The sequence below is a fragment of the Ammospiza caudacuta genome, chromosome 1 (assembly GCF_027887145.1).
Source record: "Ammospiza caudacuta isolate bAmmCau1 chromosome 1, bAmmCau1.pri, whole genome shotgun sequence".
Lineage (NCBI taxonomy): Eukaryota > Metazoa > Chordata > Aves > Passeriformes > Passerellidae > Ammospiza > Ammospiza caudacuta.
The window spans coordinates 135,601,311-135,627,174 of NC_080593.1; the positions used below are offsets into that span (position 1 = coordinate 135,601,311).

A 25,864-nucleotide genomic window follows, 5' to 3' on the forward strand; every position below is an offset into this window, starting at 1 on the left:
ATTGTGGCTCTACTTCACACAGAAATCATTCCTGGATGATTATTTCCTAGTGCCCATGTCTGTGTTACAGCCTATTTTGTTCTACCAAAGCAATGTGGTAGAGCCACAGAGCAGCTGAAAAGCAGCATGGCTTGAGCCCAGAGTGTTGAAGCCATGAAGATGATTTACTGTTGAAATCTTTTGCCCTATGTCCTGTTTCCAGGGAACCGATATTGCAAAAGCACCCTGCTTTGAACCATTAGTGGAAATTGATTGGCTGTGCTGTATTCAGGAAGCTGCACTGTGCCACCCTGGCCTGTGCTGATACATCTTCCCAGCCACTCAGGAGGCTGAGCTGACAGTCCCCATCCTTTCTCTAACCAGGAACTTAATAATTTATTGCCATGGATATCAACAGGACAAAAAACATTACAGTACAGGAGCTCCCTCTGCTCCAGTCAGCAATTCAGCCATAATGAAGAATCATAGACTCAGACTCATAGAATCATAAAATAATTTGGGTTGGAAAGGACCTTTTAAGAATCCTACCACCCTGCCATGGTCAGGGATATCTTCAACTGGATCAGGTTGCTAAGAGCCCCTGCAAGCTGCTCTTGAATGTTTCCAGGATGGGGCTTTCTTTGAGCTTCTTTTTCTGGCACACACACCTGCAGCAACCCTTTCATTTCCCTTTGCATCCCTTGCTAAATTCTGCTTCAGCTGCATCTTGACCTTCCTGACCTTGCCCATACAGAACTGACAAGCATCCCCCTACTCCTTCCATCTCTTTACCATCTGGATTTGTAGCAAGCAGTACAACTAATGCAGATACTCTGCCTGGGAGTAAAGTAAGCAAAATGAAGAAAAGAATATGAAATCTGCATACCCTTCCCCTTTTGCTCCCTTTTGCTGCCTACCTCTTACAGATATCTTGCCCACTTTGTGCCTATTGTTTACTTGCAGCTATTACTAGGAGGAGCTGATTGAGAGTACCTTCATGTATCAAGAGAATTACTGGCAGCAGATGAATATCATAAGCTGAGATGGAAGGTGAGGATGGCTTGGTATTCCACTAAGTGAGCAGAGCAAGGGGATTGCTCTAGAAGGCAGTTAAAGTGGAAGTGAATTCAACAGAGTGATACAGAAAAACAACAAATATAGAACAAAGGCTATAGCTGTCCATGTGCTGACATCATATTGGCAGCAGGTCAGCAGGCATCTGATACCAACATTGTATTTTCCAAAGAGTGACTTTATAAATATTTCTTCACTACCAAATAGCAGAGAGACTTGAATATTTCACAAGTTTTATCTGACAAAAAGATAGAGAAGAAAAAATGGGAGTATAAGGATGGAAAACTACTCAGACATTCAAGCAGAACAATTTTTTTCATTTCCATAAAATAGCTAATTTATTATCTCTTAGCTATGATTAGTTTGTTTATTATTTATGGTTAATGTAGAAATTCTGAAAAGTTATTGTAGAAATTCTGATGCTTTTCATTTATGCTGTGACATATTGAAAACAGCCAGAATGAAAAAAATCTGTCTGCTGCTGCAGACACCAAGGCAATCCTGTAAAGAAAGAGGAATGTTTGAACTTTAACCTCATCTTCATTGGACTTGCTGCAGGTTGTTATAGATACATATTAGTCAGAATATGTAGGTGACACTTTACATTGGAGTTAAGCCTTTACATCTCGGGACTTTTGCTGGGGGCAGGAATATGCACATGGCTCTGGTTCTGCTGCTCCGAGCAGAAGATGTGAAAAGAGCAAGCTCTTTTTCCTGAGAGCACCAGGCAGAGGAGTTCTCCCTCTTGTGGAGTCAAATGTGACTCCGTTGGCAATTTAAATTCTGCTTCCATGATCACCCGGTCTCAGAGACAGACAGGACATAAGTCCTAAGACAGCAAGAGAAAGATGGATGCAATTTGCAGGATTCCTCATATGATGGCACAATACAGGCAAGAGGAAGGTCTAATCAGAAATAAGGTAATATCACTATGAACACTGTATTCTGACCTGAACATACATTGTGCATTGCAATAGTTCTGAAATTCTTTTGCACATCAGGCATCTGGTTCAGCAGCTTGTCCTTAACTTATGACCATTACTGTCAAATTTGCCTTTCTTCTGTTTCTAAATTACTCTTTGCACTTGTACAGGGAGTAAGGATTTATTACAGTTTTAAACCAGTACATGCTCGTTTCCTTTTTCTTTCCCCCCCCTGCTCTGGTCTCTGCATGTAGGTAAAATGTTTTCAAATATCATCAAGCAGGTTTTCTTCCAGTGTAAACTCTTTTTGCCCTCCTTCCCTCCCTCCAGCAGGTGTGGCTAGTAAGAGCTTCAGACAAGAGATGCGGGACTTCAGGTGGCTCTTCAAAATGCAGTTTATTGTATCCAAGATGTTACAACAGTCCAGGGTCCTGGGTGACAGAGCCTGTGTCTACAGCTGTCAGCCCCAGCTATAGACAAGCCTGAAGACCCTTTTGTTTTGGCTACAATGCATTATATACTTTTATTTGCTGAGCATCTTAAAATATAAGAACCAATCTATACTTTTACTATTACCTGTAGCCTATCATAACTACTATCATTACCATATGATGGTCAATACTATCCAATCACAACATAGTATGTAACAGTTTAAGCTTAAAGTTGTTTTTCAGTTTTTCTTGCAGTGGAAAATTCTTAGACCTTTTTTATACTAGCCACATTGACATGTCTTGTTTGCCTGTGGTATCTTTCTGCTTGGTAAAAACATCCTTTTGTTTGTCGTCAGCTTATCCTTTGCTCTAAGTCATAAAATCTCTTTCCAACTTGTCATAACCTTTGCTTTCTTAGTTGTCCAGTAAGATCAGCTCAGCAAACCTCAATTTACACATCTATTATTCTTCTATATTGAAACTTGCTTCCATCCCTATTTCTTTCTCAGATTCTACATTCAGAGACCTTTCTGCCAAGCACACATACCTGTGAAATTTTCTTGTCAAATGTTCATCCTTTCCAACATCTCCCCCATTCTGATGAACAACAAAGATGCTAGAAACTGTCTTCTTATTCATCATTCTCTGCACACATTGAAGTGCAGAGGGCACCACTACTATAATTACAATTATCACCACTAAAACAATCAAGCCTACTTTACAAGGTTCCTTCAGCCAAGGTGCAAATCTCCAACCATCAAACAAACAGTCTAGCCAAGACTGTTTCATCTGCTGAAATTTGGTTAGCTAAATCTCTTAAGTTTTGCAGCTGTTTATGAATAGAAGTAGAATGATCAGACAAGTTCATACAACACAATCCTTCAAAATCTTCACAGCCATGCCCATGTGCTAGTAAAAGAAAGTCAATAGCAGCTCTATTTCGTAAAGTGGCATGTCTGACTTCATCTGTCAGCAAATCATTAATCATAGCAGAGTTTATTTCTTTACTGAGCCAACACCCTAATTTGTTTAACTGTTTCAGGGCAATTGAGGACAGCTGAAGCAAAAAAATGCTTGTAACAATTGATTTTCCAGAGTTCCAAGGGTGAAACTCACTATCACAGTTGCTGTCATAATGATGCCCCAAGGAAGATCTTATTTTTCTATTTTTCTTTTTGATTGCTTTTTTGACACTGGGAGCAATTATTGTAAGTTGTCCCAGGGCACAAGAGGCACCATCTGATTTTGAGGGAATACCTTGCCAAGCCCTGTCTCCACAGATAAGACAATTCCTTTAGGAAATTGAATAGGAAGTTTGTTAAAATGATTTGTGTGAGGTTCATTGTATGTAAGAAGCTTAGTTTGATGACACCAAGTCATTCCTATAAACTGGATGATAAGGAGTAACATTTAGATGAGGGCTGTTTTTTCCCACAAAATGAAACAAGTAACAAGTGTCCATTGTTAATGAGCCTAAAAATTCCAATTCTTGAATGTCAGATTTATCAACTTTATAATTACCAATATAAGTTTGGTGTCTCAGGCTGGGAGTTGGGGAAATGTCATGATTGTCATATGGCCAATATTTATCAAAAGTGACATTATCAAAAGTTTCTGGGAAAGGCACTCCAACCAAACAAGTTGAAAGAGTTTTATCAGGGGATTGTGTTGGATAAGCAGATGGTGTCGGAGCCTGTGGACTTGGCTAAAGAAACCCAAACATTTGTCTTTGGTTGAGTTACAGGTAAAGCTTCACTTTCACAAAATAAAAACAAAAGGGTAAAAGCTGCATTCACCCACGCAAATAATAATAAAACTCCATTATTTTCTTGAACTGTTTCTGGCAGACAATTTTCTCTGGGTGATTCTGCATAATTCATATTTGGGTGCTGGTTTCTCAGCTTCCACTCGCAGGGTCACTGCCTGGTGTGGAAGCATCCATGGGCTTTGATGGGTGGTGCAGTTTCACATTTTTTGCTGGCAGCCCCTTGAGTCCTATATCTGTAGAAATTCATGCAAAGCCCTTGCCCCATGTTATAAGATCATATGGTCCCTCTATTTGTCCTGATTCTAGATTTTTAATTAAAACTGGGGTCTACTCTTTCAGTTTTGCTTTTTTGTTGTACATGAAATATCTGTAAATGGGGGGGGAGATCAAGCTCTTCTGCAGAGCTATTCAAAGAAAGTTATAAACATACAAAGCTTTATTCAAACTTCCTTGAGGTGTATCCTGGGCTCCCCACCCTTTCTGATGATCTAAAATGTGTTTTAGAGTTTGATGTGTTCTTTCTACCATTCCCTGACCTGTGGGAGACTAGGGAATACCAAATGTATGGCAAACACCCCAGTCATTTAAAAATGTGGCAAATTCTTGTGAAGCATAAGAAAGACCATTTTCAGTTTTGATTTCTTGAGAGACATCCAGTGAGGAAAATGCTTGTGAAAAATGCTGGCAAACATGTTCAGCTGTTCCTCCTAAATGTGCAGACGCAAAAACTGCTTTTGAAAATGTATCAATAGAGACATGGATATTTTTAAATTTCCCAAAAGAAGGGTACTTTGTGACATCTGTTTGCCATTTTTGAAAGCTTTCCAACCCTCTTGGGTTGGTGGCATATGTAGAAAGGATAGGTTGGACAAGCTAGCAGTCAGGGCAAGCCCTTATAGTGGCTTGTGCTTGCTCTAGGGAAATATGAAAATCTCATCTGAGCGCCTCTGCATTTTGGTGAAAAAAGGCATGACTCAATTGAGCTTATTAACAATGTTAGGCAAGGTAGCTGCAGGAAGCACCAAAGTGGAATCTTCAGTGTCTCCTGCAGTTCCCCCACCACATGCTGCTGATGCCAATGCATCAGCTCGTGCATTCCCTTCTGCCATAAATCCTGGGAGACCAGAGTGAGCTCTAATGTGGGCAACAAAATACGGATTAGTTCTGTGTGACAAAATTTGATAAAGACAGGTGAGCCAAAGACAATTTGTTGTTCCTAACATCTTTTAAAACAGAGCCTTCAATTCTCCTAACAATGTTAGCAATGTATGCTGAATCAGTGACTAAGTTAAAAGGCTCTGGAAAGAGCTGAAATGCTCTTACCACGGCTGCCAATTCAACAGTCTGAGGACAACCTTTGACTGTCTGAACATCTGGTTCCCAGGATTTAGTATTTTTATTTTGCCATGTAACTACTGCCTTGTGTGTTTGTCCTGGCCCATAACTGAAGAGATTCTTAAGTTTCTTCACTGATAAGGGGTTTTTCTTTGTAGCATAATTTAGCTTTGATCAATTTGTGTGCTGGATAATGAATGGAGCAAACACCTGGAAAATCTAACAAGGCATACAACAAATCTGACTTTTGCATGGCCCAATCAAAATAGGATTTAATTATAGGTAAGTAGATGATAGTTAATTTGCAACCTGCTCTAGAAAGAAGCCTTGCTCTGTCTTTGATGATGATTTGAGAAATCATCTCTAAAGATGTAAAGATTGTCTTTGGTGACCTGTAAGAAAGAAACACCCATTCAGTTATTAGCAAAGGCAATTTTGAGAGGAGCCTCATTGAAAGATGAGACCATACAGTCTCAGTGTTTCTCCTAAAACTGCAAGGAAAAAAATGTTTATCTGAAACATAGAGATGTGCTGGTCTATTTGGCAGAGCATCAGTAATTTTCTCTAAAGCCTTGCAAGTTGCAGGCGTAAGGAATCTGGGGGATGATTTAGTGGGTCCCTCAGTGCTTCCTGCTGGCGGCAGCGACATGGTTAAAAGATCTCCTCCAGTCACAGCGGAAGTCCTGGGATTATTTGGAAACAAATCTGGTTGGTTTTTAGGGTTTGTTGGTGATGGATTTAAGGATTTGGTGTTGGATTTAAGGGATCCCCCTCATCCTTTGAGGTAGAGTAGCTTTTAGCTTGGTCTGCCTCTCTTACTGCAGCTGCATTTGGTGTTTTCCTCACCCTCTTCCTCCTCCCCTCTCTCGGCTGGAGAGGCGGCGCGGAGGGTTCAGGTGGAATGGTGGGGGGAAAGGGCACTGCAGCGGGAGTTTCTCAGAAAACATTTCTACAAGCACACAGCAAGTGGGGAGTAAATCTGCTGCTGTTTTGTCGTGGTGAGAAATAGCATTGTGTCATTTGACCCCCACAGAGTCCCAAAGGTCTCCGGTAAACACAGCCGTAGAATCGACATTTGGGAACTTGGTCTCAGTCCATGGTAGAAGCTTTTTAAGCTCTTGTTTTGGTAATTTACTTGGACTGGATTTAATTAGATATTTTAAATGCTGATACACATGTCTCTGATCAGCAGACACATTCTGCCCCATTGATTCCCCAGTGCTCACCTGCTGTCCTCCTTGCTGTACATTGAGCTCCAATCCAGGTACTGTCCTGCAGCAACACCTGTCCAGCCTCCGGTCACCTTCCTTTCAGGTGCCTGTTTCTCCTTGTGGGCTCTTCCTTCTGAGTTCACCAGGAGGTCTCTTACTGCTAAAAGTCCGAGTTTGCCTACTAAAATGTGGGCGCCATTAGTAAGAGCCTGAGACGAGAGATGCAGGACTTCAGGTGGCTCTTCAAAATGCTGTTTATTGTACACAAGATTTTAAAGCAGTCTTGGGTTGTGGGTGACAGAGCCATGCCTACAGCTGTCAGTTTCAGCTATAGACAAGACTGAAGACCCTTTAGTTTTGGTTATATGGCATTATATATTTTTCTTTGCTGAGCATCTTAATACATAACCAATTAATACCTTTACTATTACCTATAGCCTATCATAACTACTATCATTACCATATTATGGTCAATACTATCCAATCACATGAGTTAATATGTTACAGTTTAAGCTTAAAGTTGTTTTTCAGTTTTCTTGCAGTGAAAAATTCTTAGACATTTTTCCGACTTGCCACATTGGCATGCTTGTTTGCCTGTGCTGTCTTTCTGCTTTTCCTAAGACCTATTTCTGCTTGGTAAAAATATCTTTTTGTTTGTGGTCAACATATCCTTTGCTCTAGTCATAAAACACCCTTCCAACACGACTTAACCTTTACTTTGTTAGTTGTCCAGTAATGACTGGCTCAGCAGTTGTCAATTTAGACATCTATTGTTCTTCTGTATCAAAACTTGCTTTCCATCTCTATTTCATTCTCAGATTCTACATTCAAAGATCTTTCCGCCAAGCACACATATCTGTGAAACTTTCTTGTCAAACTTTCATCCTTTCCAACAAAGTGCTTTATAGTTTCAACATGTTACATGATAACTCAATATTAACAAACAGAATTTTAAAAAGAAACCCTGGAAAACAGAGTGTTTTATAAAACCATCACAACTTAACTGACATCAAACTGATGCACAGTACAGTGGTTGGCACTCTAGTATGACTGAACATGTGGGGAGAACTTCAGATGATAAAAATTGTTCCAGATAGGAGATGTCAAGGCACAATTCTCAATGTTGAGGCAACTCTATTTACTCTTGGCTGCGGTGGGTTCCACATCTATGTCCAGGTCTGACAGAGCACAGTAGAAGAGCATCTGAACATACTTCGTTGTTGTAGCTGTAGTGGCAAAAATGTGTGACAGAAATTTAAATGAATCTTAGACATACATCTGGATTTTGAGGATTTGAAAACATTACACAGATAGCAGAAAAATCTTGAAACACATTGATCAATAAAATTAGGCATAAGTTATAAATAGCTAAAAGCAAAAGAAGCCAATTATTAAACTGAAATTCTTGTTTGATCATGTTTTCATCAACATTTTCATTGCTGATACCTGAATTCAAAGTATAATAAACAAAAATATTAAAAATTTGTTTTTCCAGACTGTCTGAATTTGAGGACTAGCAACTACCCTTCAAGTGAATAATTAATTATTTCATTGTTTTTTAAAATCTGTGGACTCCTCTGATTTGGATTTTTGCATTCTTGGATGGAAAGTGAAGCAAAGATGTTCTGGTATTTCTGCCTTCCAGGGTATTAAAAAGATTAGGTTTAGTATTCACAATCCTACGTGGCTTTTATTGAGCCAACACAGTTATGACACCTACATATTGGCTTGTTTTGTACAGGTAAGCATGGTTTTGTGTTCAGGACCATGTGATAAAGCAGATGATCTCAGACATGCCACATACCAAAGCATAGCCAAACTTCATATAAATAAGGATTTCAGGAAAAATTGTTCTTTCCTTCTTCTGACCAAGGTTTTGACATGGTGACTGGGACATGATGTTGCTTACCAGAGAGCCAAAGTAGACATTTAGGTCGTTTTTCAACTGGCAGATAGACTCCCAAATAATATGCAGGAATGCCTGAGAGGGCAATCCCAACCCCAATAAGGGAATTGATTGTGTCACTGTAGAGAGGCACTATAATCAGGAATAGGGAACACAAGCAATATACTATAGGGAAGAAGAGGCTAAGCTGTGAAGACAAAAAAAAAATACAGCATTTGTTAAAAGATGCAACAAACACTCTATTGTAAAAATTCAGGCTTTGCAGATTAAAGTTAAACATGTCAATAATAAAAGTATGTACTGAATCTTTTTGACTGCTTACAGTCAGCATAATTTATTAACTTCTGTGTACACTGCTGAGAGTCTTATTTGGTATACATCTGAGCATCTTTTTTATTTTTTTCAGGCCTGCATAAACTCAGTTCCTTTACAATTAGTAAAAGATCAACCTTTGAAAGAAATACTTTAAGTAATGGGTAGCTTTCTCTCCAACTTCAGTTCAGAATTGTTACTTGTATTTTTGGTTGGGAACTACCTCTCTAGACCTTCAATTACATTCTTGATGTTGTAGAACTAAAGGACTGATTTACAACCCTTTTTGTGGGCACTTAACAAATATCATATCACAAATAAGGAAAGTTGGGCCATGAAGCTGATATGACTGGAGCACCTTCCCTATGACAGCAGGCTGAGAAAGCTGGGGCTGTTCAGCCAAGAGAAGAAAAGGTTGCATGGACACCTCACAGCAACCTTCCAGTGTCTTAGGGGGCCTACAGGGAAGCTGGAGAGGGATTCTTCACCAGGAAATGTAGTGATAGGATAAGGAACAATGGGTACAAACTGAAAGAGGAGAAATTTAGGTTAGGTATTAGGAAGAAATTCTCCACTGTGAAAGTGGCGAGACACTGGGACTGGTTGCCCAGGGAGGTTGTGGATACCCCAACTCTGGCAGTAGTTCAAGGCTAGGTTGGATAAATCCTTGAGCAACCTGGTCTGGTGGAAATTGTCCCTGCCTGTGACAGGGATGGTTAGGACTAGGTGATCTTTGAGGTCCCTTCCAAACCTTGACCTTTTATGATTCTATGAAGGTTTCAAAAACCTCTTTATAAATTTATTTTTCACTTTTTATTTTTCCTGTCTCTAGTAGTGAGCCTTCTCAAGGGTCCAGGAGTTGACATTTGAATTCCAGCTGAAATTGGTGAGAGTTTACTGTTATAAATACTTTTTTTCCCTTTTAAAGGATAAAAATATAAGTTGATGAAAACCAACTGCTGTATTTCAGAAAAGGAAATGGTGTATGTGGAGTTGTGGTGTTGACTAAGGTGGCAAATGCTGACAGGAATTAAACAGTCTTTGTGTAAAATCTGATTGTAATCCTTAGTAGAGTCAGAGGCAAAATTGCCAATAAGGCAAGATTTAATATTTATCTTCTACATATTTTGTGGGAAAGTTTGGAAATTGAGTGTGAACATGCTTCAGGAAAATTTGGTGTGCTGTGGAAAATTAGGAAGGTTTCTATCAGGAAGTGCTTAGAATATTTTATGCCTTTGTTTGAACTTTTTTAAAATTAATCAGGATGTTACACTTTAGTGGAAAGAAAATGTGTTTGTAAAAATGATGGAGGAGTTTAGGAAGAGAGATTGACAAAGAAGAAATATTTGGGGGGTGTTAATTTGTAATTCTCTTGATTTTTACTGCATCACTGCAGAGCCGAAATGCAGGTCATGGAGCCAACATACAGGAACCAGTGCATGGTTTTGTGTGCCTGCTGTGTGTTTCCATCCTTGCTTCCGGGACAATCACTGGATTAAAACTAGAAACAGGTTTTAGGCACACTTTGTTTCTGTGCACTCACCCTTGCCTAACTGATAGTCAAATGCTCTTCTAAGTCAATCATCAAACTTGCATTTTACTGTTTATGACCACTACCCAGTGGGAGGGAACATTCAAAATATATTTGATAATTTAAGCTAACTTCTGTGTGGGCAGAATTCTGGACATTTATGGGCTTTGGAAGGATTTTACTGTGCTTGTTAAATCATGTAGGTTTGATCAGAGTGTTAACCTCTCTGGAGCTTCCATCACCAGCTGAGTCTGCTCTTCTCCCAAGATGGGCTAAAACCCCAAGACATTTATTTATTCCTTATTTGTTTTGAAACAAAAATTATAACAAGTCTGAATGAAAGAAGAATAAATGGTGTATATCATTTCAATCTCTCAGCAAAACTACCAGAACAGATGTTCTTGTGGGCTCTTAATGGGTTTTGCTCCTTCATCTTGTATTTTGAAAGAATTTCTATGGCTAATAAATAATCTATAATATAACTGGTACTGTTATGGTTGTGATATTAAAAGTCATATAAACACATGCATTAGCTGGCTTTTAGAGCTTTGTTCCTGACTTTTTTACTTACTTTAACAGGCCGTGGTCTATGTGGCTGAGTATATCTCAGATAGATTAGTCCTGCAATAGATAGACCCACAAAGAGCCAGTAGTTGAAGCAGTAGTAATTAATAAGGAGGAAAACATCTTCCACAAGGAGATAAAGCAAAGTCATTAAGCCCTAGAAACAATAAAAGACAAAGACTTTTTAATGTGAAAACAAGGACAGAGTAAAATTATAAACTGACCGGTTTCCAACCTATTTGTATGAGCTTAGGATTTAAGTCCACTCATAAACTGAAACCATTAGAGAAAATTCTGTGCCCTGCAGGTGTGCTATACTGCCTGCACAGAAAGACCTAAACCACCAGGAATTCCATGTCTATTTTAACAGATGGGCAGAAAAACTTCCACTTTCCACATCAAAAATGTGAATGGTGGTATACCCAGAGAGTATAAATCAACTTGCTAGTGCAAACAGAGTCCCTGTGAGAAGAATCTTTATAATGAGATTATAATTTTTAGTAAATTATTTGATGTCAAGCAGGGTGAGTATGATAATCTATTCATAAACGAAATGTAACACATGGCAATGGCAGACATCAAATAAAATGCATGCTTAAATACATAGATTATTTATGAAAATAACTTCCAGTAATTCTATAACACAAGATCTCATCTGTATAGTGGCAACAGAAAAAAAGTCAATAGGACTATAGGCATCCAATGGTAGAAATTTAATTTTAAGAGCTTTGTCATTCCTGTTATAACTACAGTTGTAGAACATCAGCCTACAGCAGGGCCGAAGAGATGCTCCTGACATGTTCTCCTCCAGTGAAACTTTAAAAGCTCACATAAGAGATATAAACAGCTCTTGTCTATACCATTACATCTTTAGCCATTCTCTGTTTTCTCAGCAATACTATTGTACTTCTCACTAATATTGTTTGGAGAGCCCATGAACGAATCAAGCCATTCTCTTTCCACTGAAAAAAAACCCCTCAATCAAACAAAACAACACCCCTCCCACCCCCTCAATGAGTTTAAATTGTGGGCGTATGCAGAAGATGTCTCCAGGGCAGGAGAAGTGTGAGACGTCCAGGGCGGAGCAGAGATGTTTTACCCAGGCGCAGACCCCAAGTGCCAGGCAGGCGCGACGCGGGGTGTCACTTACGTTGAACAGGAGAGCGGGGACCGGTGTGAAGCACTTCACGTGAATCAAGCTCAGACTGACAGGGAGGTGTCCTTCCCTGGCTCCAACATAGAACAGCCTAAAAAAAGACTAGGGAAACTCAACCATAGGAAGAGCTTTTTGCTTCCTGACAAAGCAAAGAAACAATTCTTTTATTACTCTGTTGTAAGTGCTGTTCTCTTCTTAAGTGGCTTTAGTTTATCAAATGTTGCTAATCATGAGAAGACATCTGACTGTAACAACACCTCCGTCATAAATGTATGACTTGACATGGCAAAAATTACCAAACTAGTAAAGAAGGCAGATTATAGATTCCTCTTCAATTATTTAAAATAAATCTTCTATTCCATACCGAGATGCTGCAATAATTGATGAGTTTAAGCCACTATAGCAAGACATGGCCACTGCTATAGGAATTATCCACTTGGCATGACTAAGGGTTTCACCTGCAAATGTCTGTAACAGAAAAAAAGATAATGGTGAGGCCCACTGTGTTAGGAATATGGATAATTCTGAGAAACTCTCATGAAAACACATTATCCCAAATGTAGTGTCATAGCCCATGCTTTTTGATGGCACCCAAAAATGACTTAGGAAATTAGAATTTAGAAAAGCTGATCAGCATCAAAATAAAATTGGCAGATACATTAAAAATATTTTTTAAAAAATCTAAGCCTAGATTAATTCAGCGATGGAAAAGAGAATGATGTATTTGCTTTAAAGTATTCTGACAAATCCCAACTGTAGTAATCCATGAATTATTATTTTATTTTTGTATAAAATATTGATAAGGTTTAAAAAACATTTCAGTGCACATTTCTGCACTGAAAATATTGCTGTGGTTGTGCAGCATTAAACATTACATACTGTACATTAGAATGATAACAAAAAAAAAATGGTTCTCCAACAACCCAGACTTTCTATAGCTCTTTGGTCCTGGCAAAAGCATCTTTCCTATGATGTAGTGTTAAGAGCAGGATTTAGAGAGTATAAAAGACAATTTTTCAAGAGCATATTTATTTGATATATTCTTGATATGCACCTTCTGGTACTGTTACATGAAAAAAATGTTTTAAGCAGCCTTCAACATGATAGTATTTCATCTGTTTGCCAAGCATGCTACCTGAAATTTTCCTGCAGTGTCTTTGGTTTGAGTTATGTTCCACAACTTACCACAGCCACTGCATCACTTGTGAGGAGAGCTGACATGTCCAACACTACATAGTATGCTATATTAGTCAACAAGTAAATAATAGCTACAATAGGCATTGAAATTGCAATAGAAAGAGGTAAGTTCCTGCAAAAGGAAAATGGAAAAATTAGTCCATGTTATTTAAAAAAGAAATAATTAAATAGAAGATTGTTCCCAGAATGGATACCTCCATCACGTCTTGTAATCCATCATTTTGAATCATGGTGTTACAAAACAACAAGCAGCTATGTGTGAAACAATGCCATAAAGCCATAAAAAGCTTAGTTTGTTGCTTGTGTGTCTGTCACAAGTTTAAAAGAAAAAGCCTTAAAACATTCATACATGTAAATTTAATACACTGTCTGTTATATGCAGCAATGTAAGAGAGCTCTGAAACAATAAGATTTAAGCACAGACTTAGGTATTTTCTTGATTGTGGCATTTTTCCCTGACTGATAACCTATGCACGTCCCAAGACAAGATGGACTATATCAGCTTGAGTGGCTGACTCAAGCCAACTCCCACAGGGCTGGCGTCCCTACAGAAGGAGGGAGATGATATTTGCCCATAAACCATAATGCTGAAGATCACATCATAAAAGCCACAAATCGAACACAGTCTTACTCTACTGGTGGCAAAAAATGTCTTGGGAAAATAATTCTGCCTAACTGAAGAGATGCAGGGAATTTTAGAGGGCCAGATGCACCTTTGCTTTTCCTTGCTTTCAGCAGGGATTTGTTCTTCTTCTTTAAAAATTGTAGTCTGAAGTGGAAGATGTAAAATACACATATACAGGTAACTGATTCATTAGTGTGATATAACTGATAAATGAGCACAATAATCAGAAAGAGTTCTCCTACTTACTCCTTCATTTGAAGAGAAGAGAAAATAATTTGAGTAATCAGAAACAAATACAGAGTGGCTTGTCCTGCCATCACCTGTCAGAGGTTCAAAGGGAAAGCCTGTGTTTACCTCTCAGGATTCTGCATTTCCTCGGTGACATAGTTGAGCGTGTCCCATCCTGAGTAGGAGAAGAGGGCAGAGTAGAGAGCCAGGGCAATCATCCCTGGGTTTGTTGCTGAGCCCTCAAACGGAGCTCTCAGGTTTTCAGTTTCCCCTGTACAAATGGCAGGTGCCAATTGACTGTTACATTTCAAGGATTGCAACTTAGACGGGCACTACACCTCAAGTGCCAGCTAACCAAAAGGAAATAACACCCCACTGCATCTGGGTTTCATTACTGTTTCTAAAACTGCACAACTTACATTTTTAATTAACAAACAAGAGAGTTTCAACCAGATGTTCAGACAGCTATACTTGCACAGGGAGAAAATAGAACATTTTCACATGTTTGTTGATGTGACTTTTGTAATTCTACCAGAATTCACAGAGTCCCCTCCTGACATTACTGCTGACCCTTCCGAAGGAGGGAGCCATAGCGAGGGCATGCAGTGCCCTGTCAGCCAGGATGAGGCGCTTGGCAAACCCAGTTTCAGTTCCTGAATCTGTCTCATATTCCTTCCTAACAGCTGTGCTTTTATTTTCCCCAGATGAATTAGTGGCCACTAGAGGGGGACCTCCTTTACTTTTCAGTGGGATGCTCTGACCCACAAGGGGCTTCCCCAAAACTAAGGGATGAAATTAAAATTTTTTCCTTTAAAAATTCTGCTTTCGTTAAGCTCCATTAGTTGAGATGAGAACCTGCAGAGTGCTGCAAAATAGGCCAGATGTTAGTGAAACTGCACAAGCCTTCACTGCCGAGCTGGAAAGTGGAAGAAAGGCCTTACTGAGATTGCAGAAGGAAAGCCTGCCATCTAATGAAAATGGAAGCGGGTTAAGTATTAAGAGAGGACAGAAACATGCTGAAACTTCAATTAGAAAAAAAAGTAATGTCTTTTGGTAGTCTTTTTTTGTAAAATGAAAGCACTGATTCAACTAAGGAGTTTTTAGATACTACAAATGCAATTCAGTCACCGAAGAGCAGGAGACTGTTTGAACCAAAGAAGAGAAGATATGGGATGTACACATACTTTGGAGAAGAAAACGGTTGGAAGGTAAAAGAAAGAAAAATCCAAAATGTTCAAGAAGAGTTTTTTGAGTTGTTTTTTTGGTAAAGACAGTTCATATTCAGAATCAGTTATATTTACAGACCTTTAACACAAGAAGTGTATCTAAGCACATCAGAAAGAATAAGGCAGGGCTAAAACATCATAACTGTTCTTTTCATTAAAACAGCTGCTGAGTTTAAAAGGGTCATTGACCTGATCACAGCTTCCTCCAGAAATTGGCATCATTCCTCCTCCCAGACTTTCCCATATTTAAGTGCTCAGTTCTGCTTAAGCAAAGCAGAGATGAGACCTTTACTACCAGTAAAAGCCCTCAGCACTTCGTGTGCCTCACCATAATGTTCCCTTTATGCTTCAACCCTCCCTGAGCCCACAGAGCAATGCAGAGGAAACAAAATGGGCAGTATGTGGGGCCAGAGGGAGCAGCCCCTGCCCCCAGCAGCACAGCAGTGAGCAGGAGGGGAGGCAGTTTTGAAGGAGGCAATTTGAAAGCAGGGGCGGTGCTGCTACAGAGGTGACACCGCAGAATCACACTTTTGCAAAGCTGCAGCAGTTTCATGAGGGGAACTACTCCTTCATGCAACTGTGACCCTTAAGCAATGCTTCTTCTCGGAATGTTCACCTCTCTGCCCTTAGGGCTGGGTTTGGTTGTCCAGGTCCCTTTAGACTTCAACCAGCTGGTGACAACTGACATGCAGAGGTAAGGGCTAAACCAGAAAGCTTTCCTAAAGTCTAATGCAGCTTTATGGTGTAACACCTGATGCAACTGCAGCAAAGGAAAGGAGGAGGCCAGCAAACAGAAATGGAATAGAAAGCATGCTTGTTAGGTTTTATAAGTTAATTTAGCAGGAGAAAAAGATAATTCCTAAACTGGAGAGGGAAAACCACCTTTATTTCAATGGAATAAAGATAAAGGCTATGCAATTTAAGAATTTCAGAGAAAATGAAAATGAAAACCCTTAGTAATCTAAGCAGCAGAGCTAGAACTAGAGGAGAATTCACTGTACCAGAGGCCCAATTAATAAAATCAAATCTATTGCTATATACAGAGCTCTGAGGTAGCACCAGCATAAACTGCTCTCCAGCTTTGCAGTGTGTTCACTTCAGTCCAGTTACTGCTGATAGGAGGTGGCTCATCTGCCCTGTGATGCCTTACAGTAACACCATGCCACAGTGATTCACACAACTGCACTGTTGCAGTCTTCTCCTCTGTTTCTAGGAACAAAGATGCCCTCCCACAAATCCCACCTATGATTTACCCTCTCTGGTTCTCTTCCGGCAGGGTGCTGTGCCTGGGGGTGGTGCCAGTAGGGTGAGAATGGTGGTGGGGGGAACTGTGAGGAGCAATGCAAATTCTGTTCCCCTGTCCTGTTACAGGACAGGTAGTAATGCATGAGTCAGACACCGAGGCTGACTTTAACTAGTCAGCAGTAAAGTGATGTTAATTTAGCTGCTATTTGCTATTCAGACCAAGCAGCACAGGACTTGGCCTGAATAATTAACCCTCTATTGCTTAACAAGCCATGAAATACATCTGATCTTCCTATGGCAGACTTTTCTTTGCAGAATAAACAACACTTCATATATAAGTGTTAAAGATCTCCCTACATGGATTTGGAAATCATCATATATGATTAATTTCATAGAATTTAGGTAAATGAAAATTATTCTTACCTTTGCCAATTTTGTAAAGGCCAACAGATATCACCAAGATAAGAGCCATGACTTTGGCATATGTGAAAATATCTTGTACACGGGTACCCCACTTTACATTAACACAGTTAATAAATGTTAAGGAACCTGCAGAGAAATAGAATATGCATGAAAGGAGCCCTGGATGTTTAACATAATTTAAGTCATATTTCAAACCCATCTCTCCAGATACTACTACTCTTTCAAGGAGTAAAACTGAATTAAATTTCACCACTTCAGGACCACCCAGATTTACTAAAAAGAAATACCTGGTTTAAAATTTACACAATGATTTTCTGTTTTCATGACAGTGAGTAGGACAAAACACATCAATCTTTGAACTTTAGGACTAGCTCCTTCTCCTTTTAAATAATATTTAAATTTTACTGAACTCAACAAGAGCTATTTACATACAAATGATAGTATTTCTTTATATCCTGTATATCAAAAATTTCTTCCTGCTGAGTTAAGCTCCAGTTTTGGTATAGAATAAGGACAACTTCTGCACAAACATAGTTTGCATGCTGTGAGAAGATACTGAATTGAGCCAGGCCAGCATGCTATTACTCTGTGCTCGTGGTTTTGAAGTTTCCTCCTTTTCCCAAATTCTCTGCAGTCAGGCTTGTCCCTCAGCTGGCAGCAGGTCCAGCCAGGGCCTGAGCCATGTGCCCATCTCCTCTCACTCCAGCACACACAGGGCAACACAGCAAACTTCTCCCTCTTGCCACCCCCTGATTCAAAACAGAGATAGATGAGGAAAGGTGATGGTGTGCATTGGCACCAGGTATGAAGCCCAGCTGCTGGAAAAGAGAGCAGAACAAACATGGCATGGTCACATAGAGTGCTCTCAGGCATGGATCAAAGTGGGCTTTTTCTTATCTAGAAATCTTTTTGGTCTTTGCTTCTGTTTCCTTGACTTGCCTATAATCTATACTTCAGTTTTGAAAGGAAGAAAAAGGGTTTTGTAATTCTCAAAATGAAAATAATTTAGAAATCATTCTATATAGTTAGGGCACTAGCATGCAACCACACATGCTCAAAGAAATTCTTGCCTTCATTTTCATAAATGAATCTGTGCATGTGACAGTGTCCTGTCAGCCAGTTAGGCCAGTGAACCCATAGACATTTGTGTACCTTTAATCAGCAGTCACAATTTCTCTCTGCCAAATTGTTGTAATTCTCCTCTCCCCTCTAGTAATACCAGCTCCAAACACAATACATCTGAATAAAAGATTATTAGTTCTTAAGAACGTGTTTTTGATAGGTAATAATTATTTTCACAGAATACAAAGAAATAGAAATTTAGAAAAACCTTCTCTGACCATGCATAATTACAGTTCCTAACTTCTGGCAATCACTACTTACATATACAGGCAGCTGCAATCAGCCTGACTGCGTCATACGGCGGCTCACAGTGGGGAAAAATTGGCTGAACAATGTAGTTAGCAAATGTGATTGCTATCACTGCCTGAGTTGTTGGTTCGATAATTAGCAAGGAAGACCAGAGTCTGATGAAGGCCACAAAGGCCCCAAATGCCTCCAGAATATAGGCATAACTGCCTCCAGATTTTATGATGGATGTTCCCAGTTCCACGTAACACAAAGCTCCAAACAGGGAAAAAATCCCACCAAGTGCCCAGATGATCAGTGAGAGTCCATAGGAAGCACTATACATTAAAACCCCTCGGGGTGATACAAATATACCAGAGCCAATCATGTTCCCTACAATTAAAGAAACTCCATTTAGTAATGTGATTTCTTTTTTCATCTGCATTTTTTCACTTGTCTCTGCCATATTGTCCATTTCAGCTTTTGCATTCTCAGTTCTGGACTTTTTATTGCAGCATTTTTGCCAAGGGGCTGGCATCTTCAAGTCACGTTATCTGAAAACAAGAGGAGAAAACATTTTTGTATTATTATTATTATTATTGATGCATGTGGCATCAGAGACATGGATAATAAAATTAACATACAAGGCATAAATGATACAAAGAACAACTATTTTGCCTGATTTTATCTTGCAGTTCAGGAACAGCACACTAGTGAAGTTTTTTAACTTTCATGGTTACATACCTTTTTAATGCATAAATATGAGGCCACTGTCTTTGGTTATAGATTCTGAAGTTTTTGTTAACTCTCAGTTCACTATTATTATTTGTCTTGAATTGCAATTCTATGTTATGTTATTGAAAATATTTTAAGGAAGGAAGAGACACTGTATCCCGGGAAACATGTTCTAATACAGCTGGAGTATCTTCTACAAGAATACCTATTCCTAAAATTTGTTCTTATCTCACAAAGAATTTCAATTTCATTATTATTTGTTTTATCAAATGACATTCACTTGAAAACTGTTCTGCTGGAGAACACCAAAGACAGAAAAAGAGCCTCAAAACCTCTAATCTCACAAAATAAATGTTCATATGAGGGTAAAAAAATCTTTTACTGCGGCAGCGAATAATGCAGCTTGGTTAGCTATTAACCTCACTTAACTCAGGAGAAGCCACTAACATTCAGAGGGATTGAGTCTGGGACACTCTGTCCCTGGAATGCTTCTGCGTAAGAGAGTCCAACAAAACATGTCTGTAAAAGCATTTCCCTCTGCTGCTCACAGGACAAGATCCAAGTGTGCTGGGAGCTGGGAAGCAGGACCTGACTGCACAGGATCAGCCTGCCTTGTGCACACCTGCACAGCTCTGGGGCTGAGGAACCCAGGGCTGCAGGGACTGCCTCAGCTCTTGAGTCCTGCTGATGTATAAGGTGGCTTAGACCAATGGCTAATTTTTGGTATCTATCTCAAAAGACATCTGTTTCTCCTTCCCTTCTCTCCTCCACACACACTCAAAAGCACTTCTGAAGGTCATTTCCTTAAAATCCTATGATCTAGATCCAAGTTCCCTGAGTAGAACAAAGCTCATCCATGCAACACTGGCAAAACAAAACCCATTTGATTACAAATGTTTACACATTACATTTACACATTACATGTGATTCATAAATTTGTGTTGTTAAACGTGGGTCAATGGCCAATTTAAAACAATCGACCCTCCCCAAACTTCCTGAAAGGTTTGCTTTCCTGTTAAAGTATGGCTGGTTTAGCAACCTTGAATATATTATAATTCTATGTCTTCCTTCCCAGCTTTTTTGATGCAACTTACTTTCCTAATTGATCAAATAGTGAACAAGGCCTGATGAGTACTAAAAATTAAAAGATGCCAAACTCTCTTTAAAGATTAAATGCTTTTCTCATCCCAATGGCACTTTCCCTAACCACAGGAACACTGTGGGAACACAGGTATAAACTTAAACATTAACTCTTGTCAAAAGTGTCCAAGCATGACTGCAGTCTCCCTTTTGACTTTTTGGCCTCCTCCTCCTCACACACACAAGTGACTCCTGTTACTTGTCACATCATCCCTCTAGGAATAAAAAACATCATCCTGTTTTGCAGGGAGAAATTTCATGCATCCAATACACCATTCATATATCTTCCTTCAGATTCCTGATGAGCTTCACCTGTTACCTTCTGTGTGACAGAAAGGAGGAAAAAGTCACCCTCCCCACCCCAAAATACAGGCCAATAGGCCAATACTTCCAGAACCTCCTGTCTCCATTTCTGTTCTTGATGGCTACATAAAATATCAGCAGAAACCCTTCCCATGATGGCAGCTGTTTGGAGTGTTCATCATGATAGTAACATGCTAAAATCTGGACATATTTCTGTATTAATAGTCCTTTTCTAGCATAGCTGATTTAAAATGATTGTATGCTTCTTGTACTTGATGTATGATTTTTAATTTTTTTTTCAGATTTTTAAATGTGAGCTCTGGCTGGAAGCTGAAATGCCCAACTGTTTCAATCAGCACAGCTCAAAGGGTGTGGGAATTCAAAATTAACCTTTGTTACCCAGGTGATGTTAATGTGGAGCTATGCAAGCAGTGATCAAACCCAGGGGCTATCGCTTTTCCTGAAATGAAGTCTCCCTGGTAAGGAGGATACAGTTATTTTCCTGTAAAAAAGAATACATCAAGTAATTGGTAGCTATGGGTAACCTGCGTACATGGTATCAAACCTGAACTCGGATGTCTAGTACAGAGGGCCTGCTAGCTAAAGGAAATTTGATCATTTAAACTGGCAGTGCTACTGAAGCCTAGTAGTACTTTTACAATCTGCAGCTTTCATGAGAGCACTAAGGTAAAGTTTAAATTATATTCTTAAGTAACACAATGTTTTGCATATTTTCCTCTTATCTCTTGTGCTACCAAAAGTTTATTTCCAATTTCTAAAAATTTGTAACCGGAGCTGTGTAGGGAAGTATTTCTTCCATAAATAAGTGACTGCTGATTAAACCATTATGAAAGAAAAACAATTAGAAGAAACAGTTCAAAATTCAGTACTTTGAGACATGTCACATTAGCAGAACTTTTACCCAGACCCTCAAATAAGTCCTCAAATAGGTGTGGCCCGAGAATCAAAGGGAAAGAGATTCAGTTTCCATAACCAAGATGTGCAAGTTCACTGTAATTAATTTATATAATATGAAAGTACAAATTTTTGGACAAAATTTTTTCAACAGATTCTGCCTGTCCTTCTCCACCAAGACAATAGTAATATTTCTAGCAGCTTTGACAGTGCACTGATTTCATTCAGTGCCATCACATTGTTGGAGCAGTTACTGATTTCTTTATTCAGGACTATGTCCTTAAATAAACAAGATTCACTGAGTCGTGACTGATGCTAGTTCTCAGCAAAGTTTTCATGCTATTAAGAAAATTAGTGGGATATAGGACATAATCTGCTGTACAGATCTCCCTGTATAATAGCTTAAGAATAATTTTTTTGTCAAATGTTTAAAGAATGCTTTTACATTCCAGGCAATGATGAAAACTATTCAAAGATTTGCCCAGTGTCTGTTGTCTAATTCTTTACCTCATTATAGCTTCTGCTATTTTTTTCCTACTGAATCTGGTCAATAGTCCTGTCCTACTCTTGTCACTATCACCTCATCCTCATGCCACCATGTTCCCTTTCTGGGACCATCACCGTTGCTTCCGCCTTGAACTGGTGTGCCAAGAAACTTCAGCTGAGAAGCTTGCACGTTCAAGAATGCTTCAATAGCTCTTCTCCACCATTTTGAAGGTGCACCAATCCAAGTGAGAGACAGCAAAAGCTACTAACTGAGAGAGCTTATTGGGGACAACCATCAGACCTGTAATAAGGTGATTTCTTACAGAGGTGGCCATTTTCAGTCATAAAATCCTGCACTATAATAGATGAAAAATATTTATGGTGAATCATCTAGCATTCAAAGTGGCTTTCTGAGACCAGAAAGTTTTAATTTATGTAGTAATTAAAAAGCTGAGGTTCTTCGCATTCAGTTTTAACATGGTTGGGTGTTGTGATGATAAAACTTTATGGCAGCGAAATTACCAGTACAGGCATTTTAGTAACTCTTGAGTATGAAGTCTGAAGAGCAAAGCATAAAAGCTTTCTGATGCTAAAGAAGGTCCTTGGTGTCTTGGTTCCACAGAGTGGGACAAGCAGAAGGAGGTATTGCTTTCTGGAATCAATGTGCAGGCTGAATGACACAGCTGCCAGCACTTGCCTCTGCCTCGTGTCAGCAAGTGAGCTCTGCTACACAGCTTCAGAACCTATTTTCATTCAGATCTTCCTTTCTCTTAGGCACTCTCTCAATAAATGGAGGCAAATTTTCCTCTCAGGGAAATACAATGCCTTGAGAGTCCAGACAGCCATAATGGCCCTAAATCCTTTGGAGCTTCATGTTTATCTCACAGCTGGATATGTGAAGAGCAAGAGAAAGGACCTTGGAGACCAATGCCTGAGAAGTTAAGTTAATTACATACAGGTAATTCTTAAAAGGTCGTTTCTTACTTAAGCCACTGCCAAAAGTCATACACAAAAGTGAAGGAAGTGGCAAGTAGATAGTAGTTGAAAACTAAAGCTGAAATCAAACACAGTTCCTCCATAAATTACTGTAGGGCTGGTGTGGTAGGGCAGGATTTTCTCTTCCCATTCTTCAGGGGTCTACATTTCATGAAAGATTGCTTCCTTCTTAAGGAGGTAATTCAACTTTGCCAAATGATTCAAGAAGGCTTGGCCAGGGAAGTGCTTATGTACCTCCATAGGAACTTACGGACTTGTGCAGTCTTACAAACTGCTTCCAGAGGGACTGAGATGCCTCTGTTTAAGAGTATTTAGCAATTCTCATCTTTTAATTTAAGAAATATTAGTAAATCAATAAGATCTCAGAGATGAATTATTGCTGCCTTCAGCAGCTTCCGTTGGAAGCTGAGGAAAGTAATTTAAAAAGTCAACTGCTATGAAAGATGTTGGAACATGCTGGCCATCAGATTTACACCTCATTTCATGGTCTTTTGTTTTGGTGAATTTTGTCTACCTCCACAAAATTTCTCAATAATGAAAGCGCCACCAATGTACCAGGCAAAGTCAAACCAGCTAAGAAAACGGATAAACTCCCAATATTTTCTAGTTTCATTCAGAAAATTAGTGACATTAAGAATAACATTTAAAATTAAAATCTAGCACATTTTAATTATGTGTGTATTAGAAATCAATGTGCATGTAGAAAGCACATGTAAAAGTCATGAGCAATCTCTTATTTTCTCTAAGTACATTCTGGGCAATTTTCTCCTGCCTGTAAAAGTTAAAAAAATCCAAACATACACATTTATATTAATAGCTATTGGAACATGAAATCAGAGGAGCAAGCAGTTTTCAACATGACCAAAAATGTGTAGCTCAAACTTCAAAACTCTACTACTGAGTATGAGCATCAACAGGTCTCAAAGGGAGTATTCATAACAGCTTGTACTGTTGGACATTTCCCAATGAGGAAAGCAAACAAAACAAGATTATGCAGTATGAGGAAACAGCATAAAATAAAATACTCTCAGAAATTATAATACTAAAAACTCAAACAACAGCAACAAAAAATCCACTTTGATCTCATCTGAAGCAAACATTTCTCACTCAATAGGAAACAAGCATATTTCTTTTTGGATTTCAAATTCTATGTTTATAAAACATTTAATGAATTACTGCTTCACATGCATTACCAGGGACACGGACTGCCTTTCCCACAGAAGGGACTTGCTCCACCCCCAGCACTACATTCCTACCCCAAAACAAATCACAGAGGAGATTTGAGAGAAAAGCTACTGTAGCCCAAATCTAAGGAAAGTATTAAAAAGAGAAGCTAGCAGCTTACCAGAGGGTAGGTGACATGCTTGCTTCCTTTAGCAGAAGGGCTGCTGGAATAGAACAGTGCCTCTCTAGGGCTGCTGCTCTAAATAAACACCTCTGTTTAACCAGGATAGCTAAGTTAATACCCATATGAATAGCCACTTCTCTCACTCACTGCATTACCTGCTATTTTTATTACAGTAGCATGAATATTAAAATCAATGAGAGCTTTCAAGAAAGATCTCAGACTCTCCTGGAATGTGGTTTCCCCAAACAGCTTCAGCTGAGGTCATTAGCAGGCAGAAGCAGGCAACTGCTGCTCTCTATTCCTAAGAAAGTTGTGATAGAAGTAAAAAAAAAGAAAGTTGGGGTGGAAAAATCCTTCATCCATATGTCACTGAAACCATGAATAACTAATGCAGACTAATTCCTTCTTGCCGATTTAGAAAGCCTCAGTGGAATTTTTACTAACACTACACAAAGATGTTTATTCTGGTGGCATAACTTGCTAAATCAGAAAGTCTTTCAGAGGGATAGACTAGAAAGAGTTGTAAACTGAAATTAATAGACATTATTCAATTTCAAACTACTAAATGTTTTTCTGGGGTTTTTTTTCCAAATTTTCTTCTAAGTTTAATCTATGCTTTGTTAGATATTAATCAACTCGATTATTTTTCTTATTTTCAGAATTATAGATCTGTGTCTTTTATAGTAATTTATGACATGATGCATGAGACACAAAACAGGCTGATCTGGCATTAAGATCTTACTTTAATTAAATAAGCTTTAAAAAAAAACCCTAGGATAAGAATAAGCAAAGAAAGAAAGAAATTATTTACCCAGTGTATTCAGTTAGTCTTCTGAAGTAATAGGTTGTCCTGTGATGTCCTGTAGCAAAGCCAGTATGGTATACAGCATACAAGTAAACATCCAGAAAATAAAACTCTGCTTTTTTGGCAGAGTGAAAAGTTAATAAATGCAAGATTTAACCGGGATTTTTGTTTTCCGTGAAGAATGATGTACTCACGTGCCAAAGGGCATCAGGAAGGAGCTGATCCAGCAGGTCAAGAGTCTTGTCACTAGAGCTGAAGCACCAGATAACAGCACTTCCTCAGACTGGACCACTAATCACACAGAAAACTAAAACATTTGAATCCAAGCACAGATATTCCTCCAACACACCTGAGCAGCCCAACTAGAAAACAAGCAGGAGCATAAAATCTTGTTGTACATTCCACCCTGTAACCCATGGTGACCAAAAGGAATAATAAACACAATACAAATCTTTCTTTTTAAAGCCAGCGCTCCTCCTGCTTCTTCATTTTAAAGTAACATCTTGTATAAACATGCTTTTTATGGTAGATTGAGACAGCTATACAGTTAATGTTTACACAGAAATGGCTGTGTTTCTTTTAAACCCTATTCAAAGCAGGTGTAGGACAAATTCTTTGAATAAACAGTTTTCAAGTTGTTTTATCTACGAAGGAT

At 39.0% G+C, this 25,864-nt stretch overlaps 1 protein-coding gene across 2 annotated transcripts; it reads right to left on the bottom strand.

The window, feature by feature from the left end:
• Window positions 1-2,362: 2,362 nt before the first annotated feature.
• LOC131556767 (Y+L amino acid transporter 2-like) lies at window positions 2,363-25,864 on the bottom strand. 2 transcript variants are annotated; one of them, XM_058803620.1, is made up of 10 exons: window positions 25,404-25,864; window positions 18,518-19,035; window positions 17,135-17,260; window positions 14,367-14,511; window positions 13,376-13,499; window positions 12,555-12,658; window positions 12,185-12,281; window positions 11,042-11,191; window positions 8,631-8,814; window positions 2,363-7,947 (listed from the first exon to the last, which is right to left on the bottom strand). In XM_058803620.1, the coding sequence occupies exons 2-10, from the start codon at window positions 19,017-19,019 to the stop codon at window positions 7,856-7,858; spliced, it is 1,524 nt and encodes a 507-aa protein (XP_058659603.1). In that variant the 5' UTR covers window positions 19,020-19,035; window positions 25,404-25,864; the 3' UTR covers window positions 2,363-7,855. The 2 variants fall into 2 exon arrangements, with proteins under 2 accessions (XP_058659603.1, XP_058659610.1); XM_058803627.1 differs by lacking the exon at window positions 25,404-25,864 and adding an exon at window positions 25,216-25,315.

What these genes read in the sequence shown, in the direction of transcription:
- LOC131556767 (XM_058803620.1), bottom strand. Translation starts at nt 19,019, where the DNA reads ATGCCAGCCCCTTGGCAAAAATGCTGCAATAAAAAGTCCAGAACTGAG. An exon ending in TCCCCGCTCTCCTGTTCAAC is followed by an intron (nt 11,192 to 12,184) that starts GTAAGTGACACC and finishes TATTGTTTCTAG; the next exon opens with GGCTTAATGACTTTGCTTTA. An exon ending in ATAGACCACGGCCTGTTAAA is followed by an intron (nt 8,815 to 11,041) that starts GTAAGTAAAAAA and finishes TTGTCTTCACAG; the next exon opens with CTTAGCCTCTTCTTCCCTAT.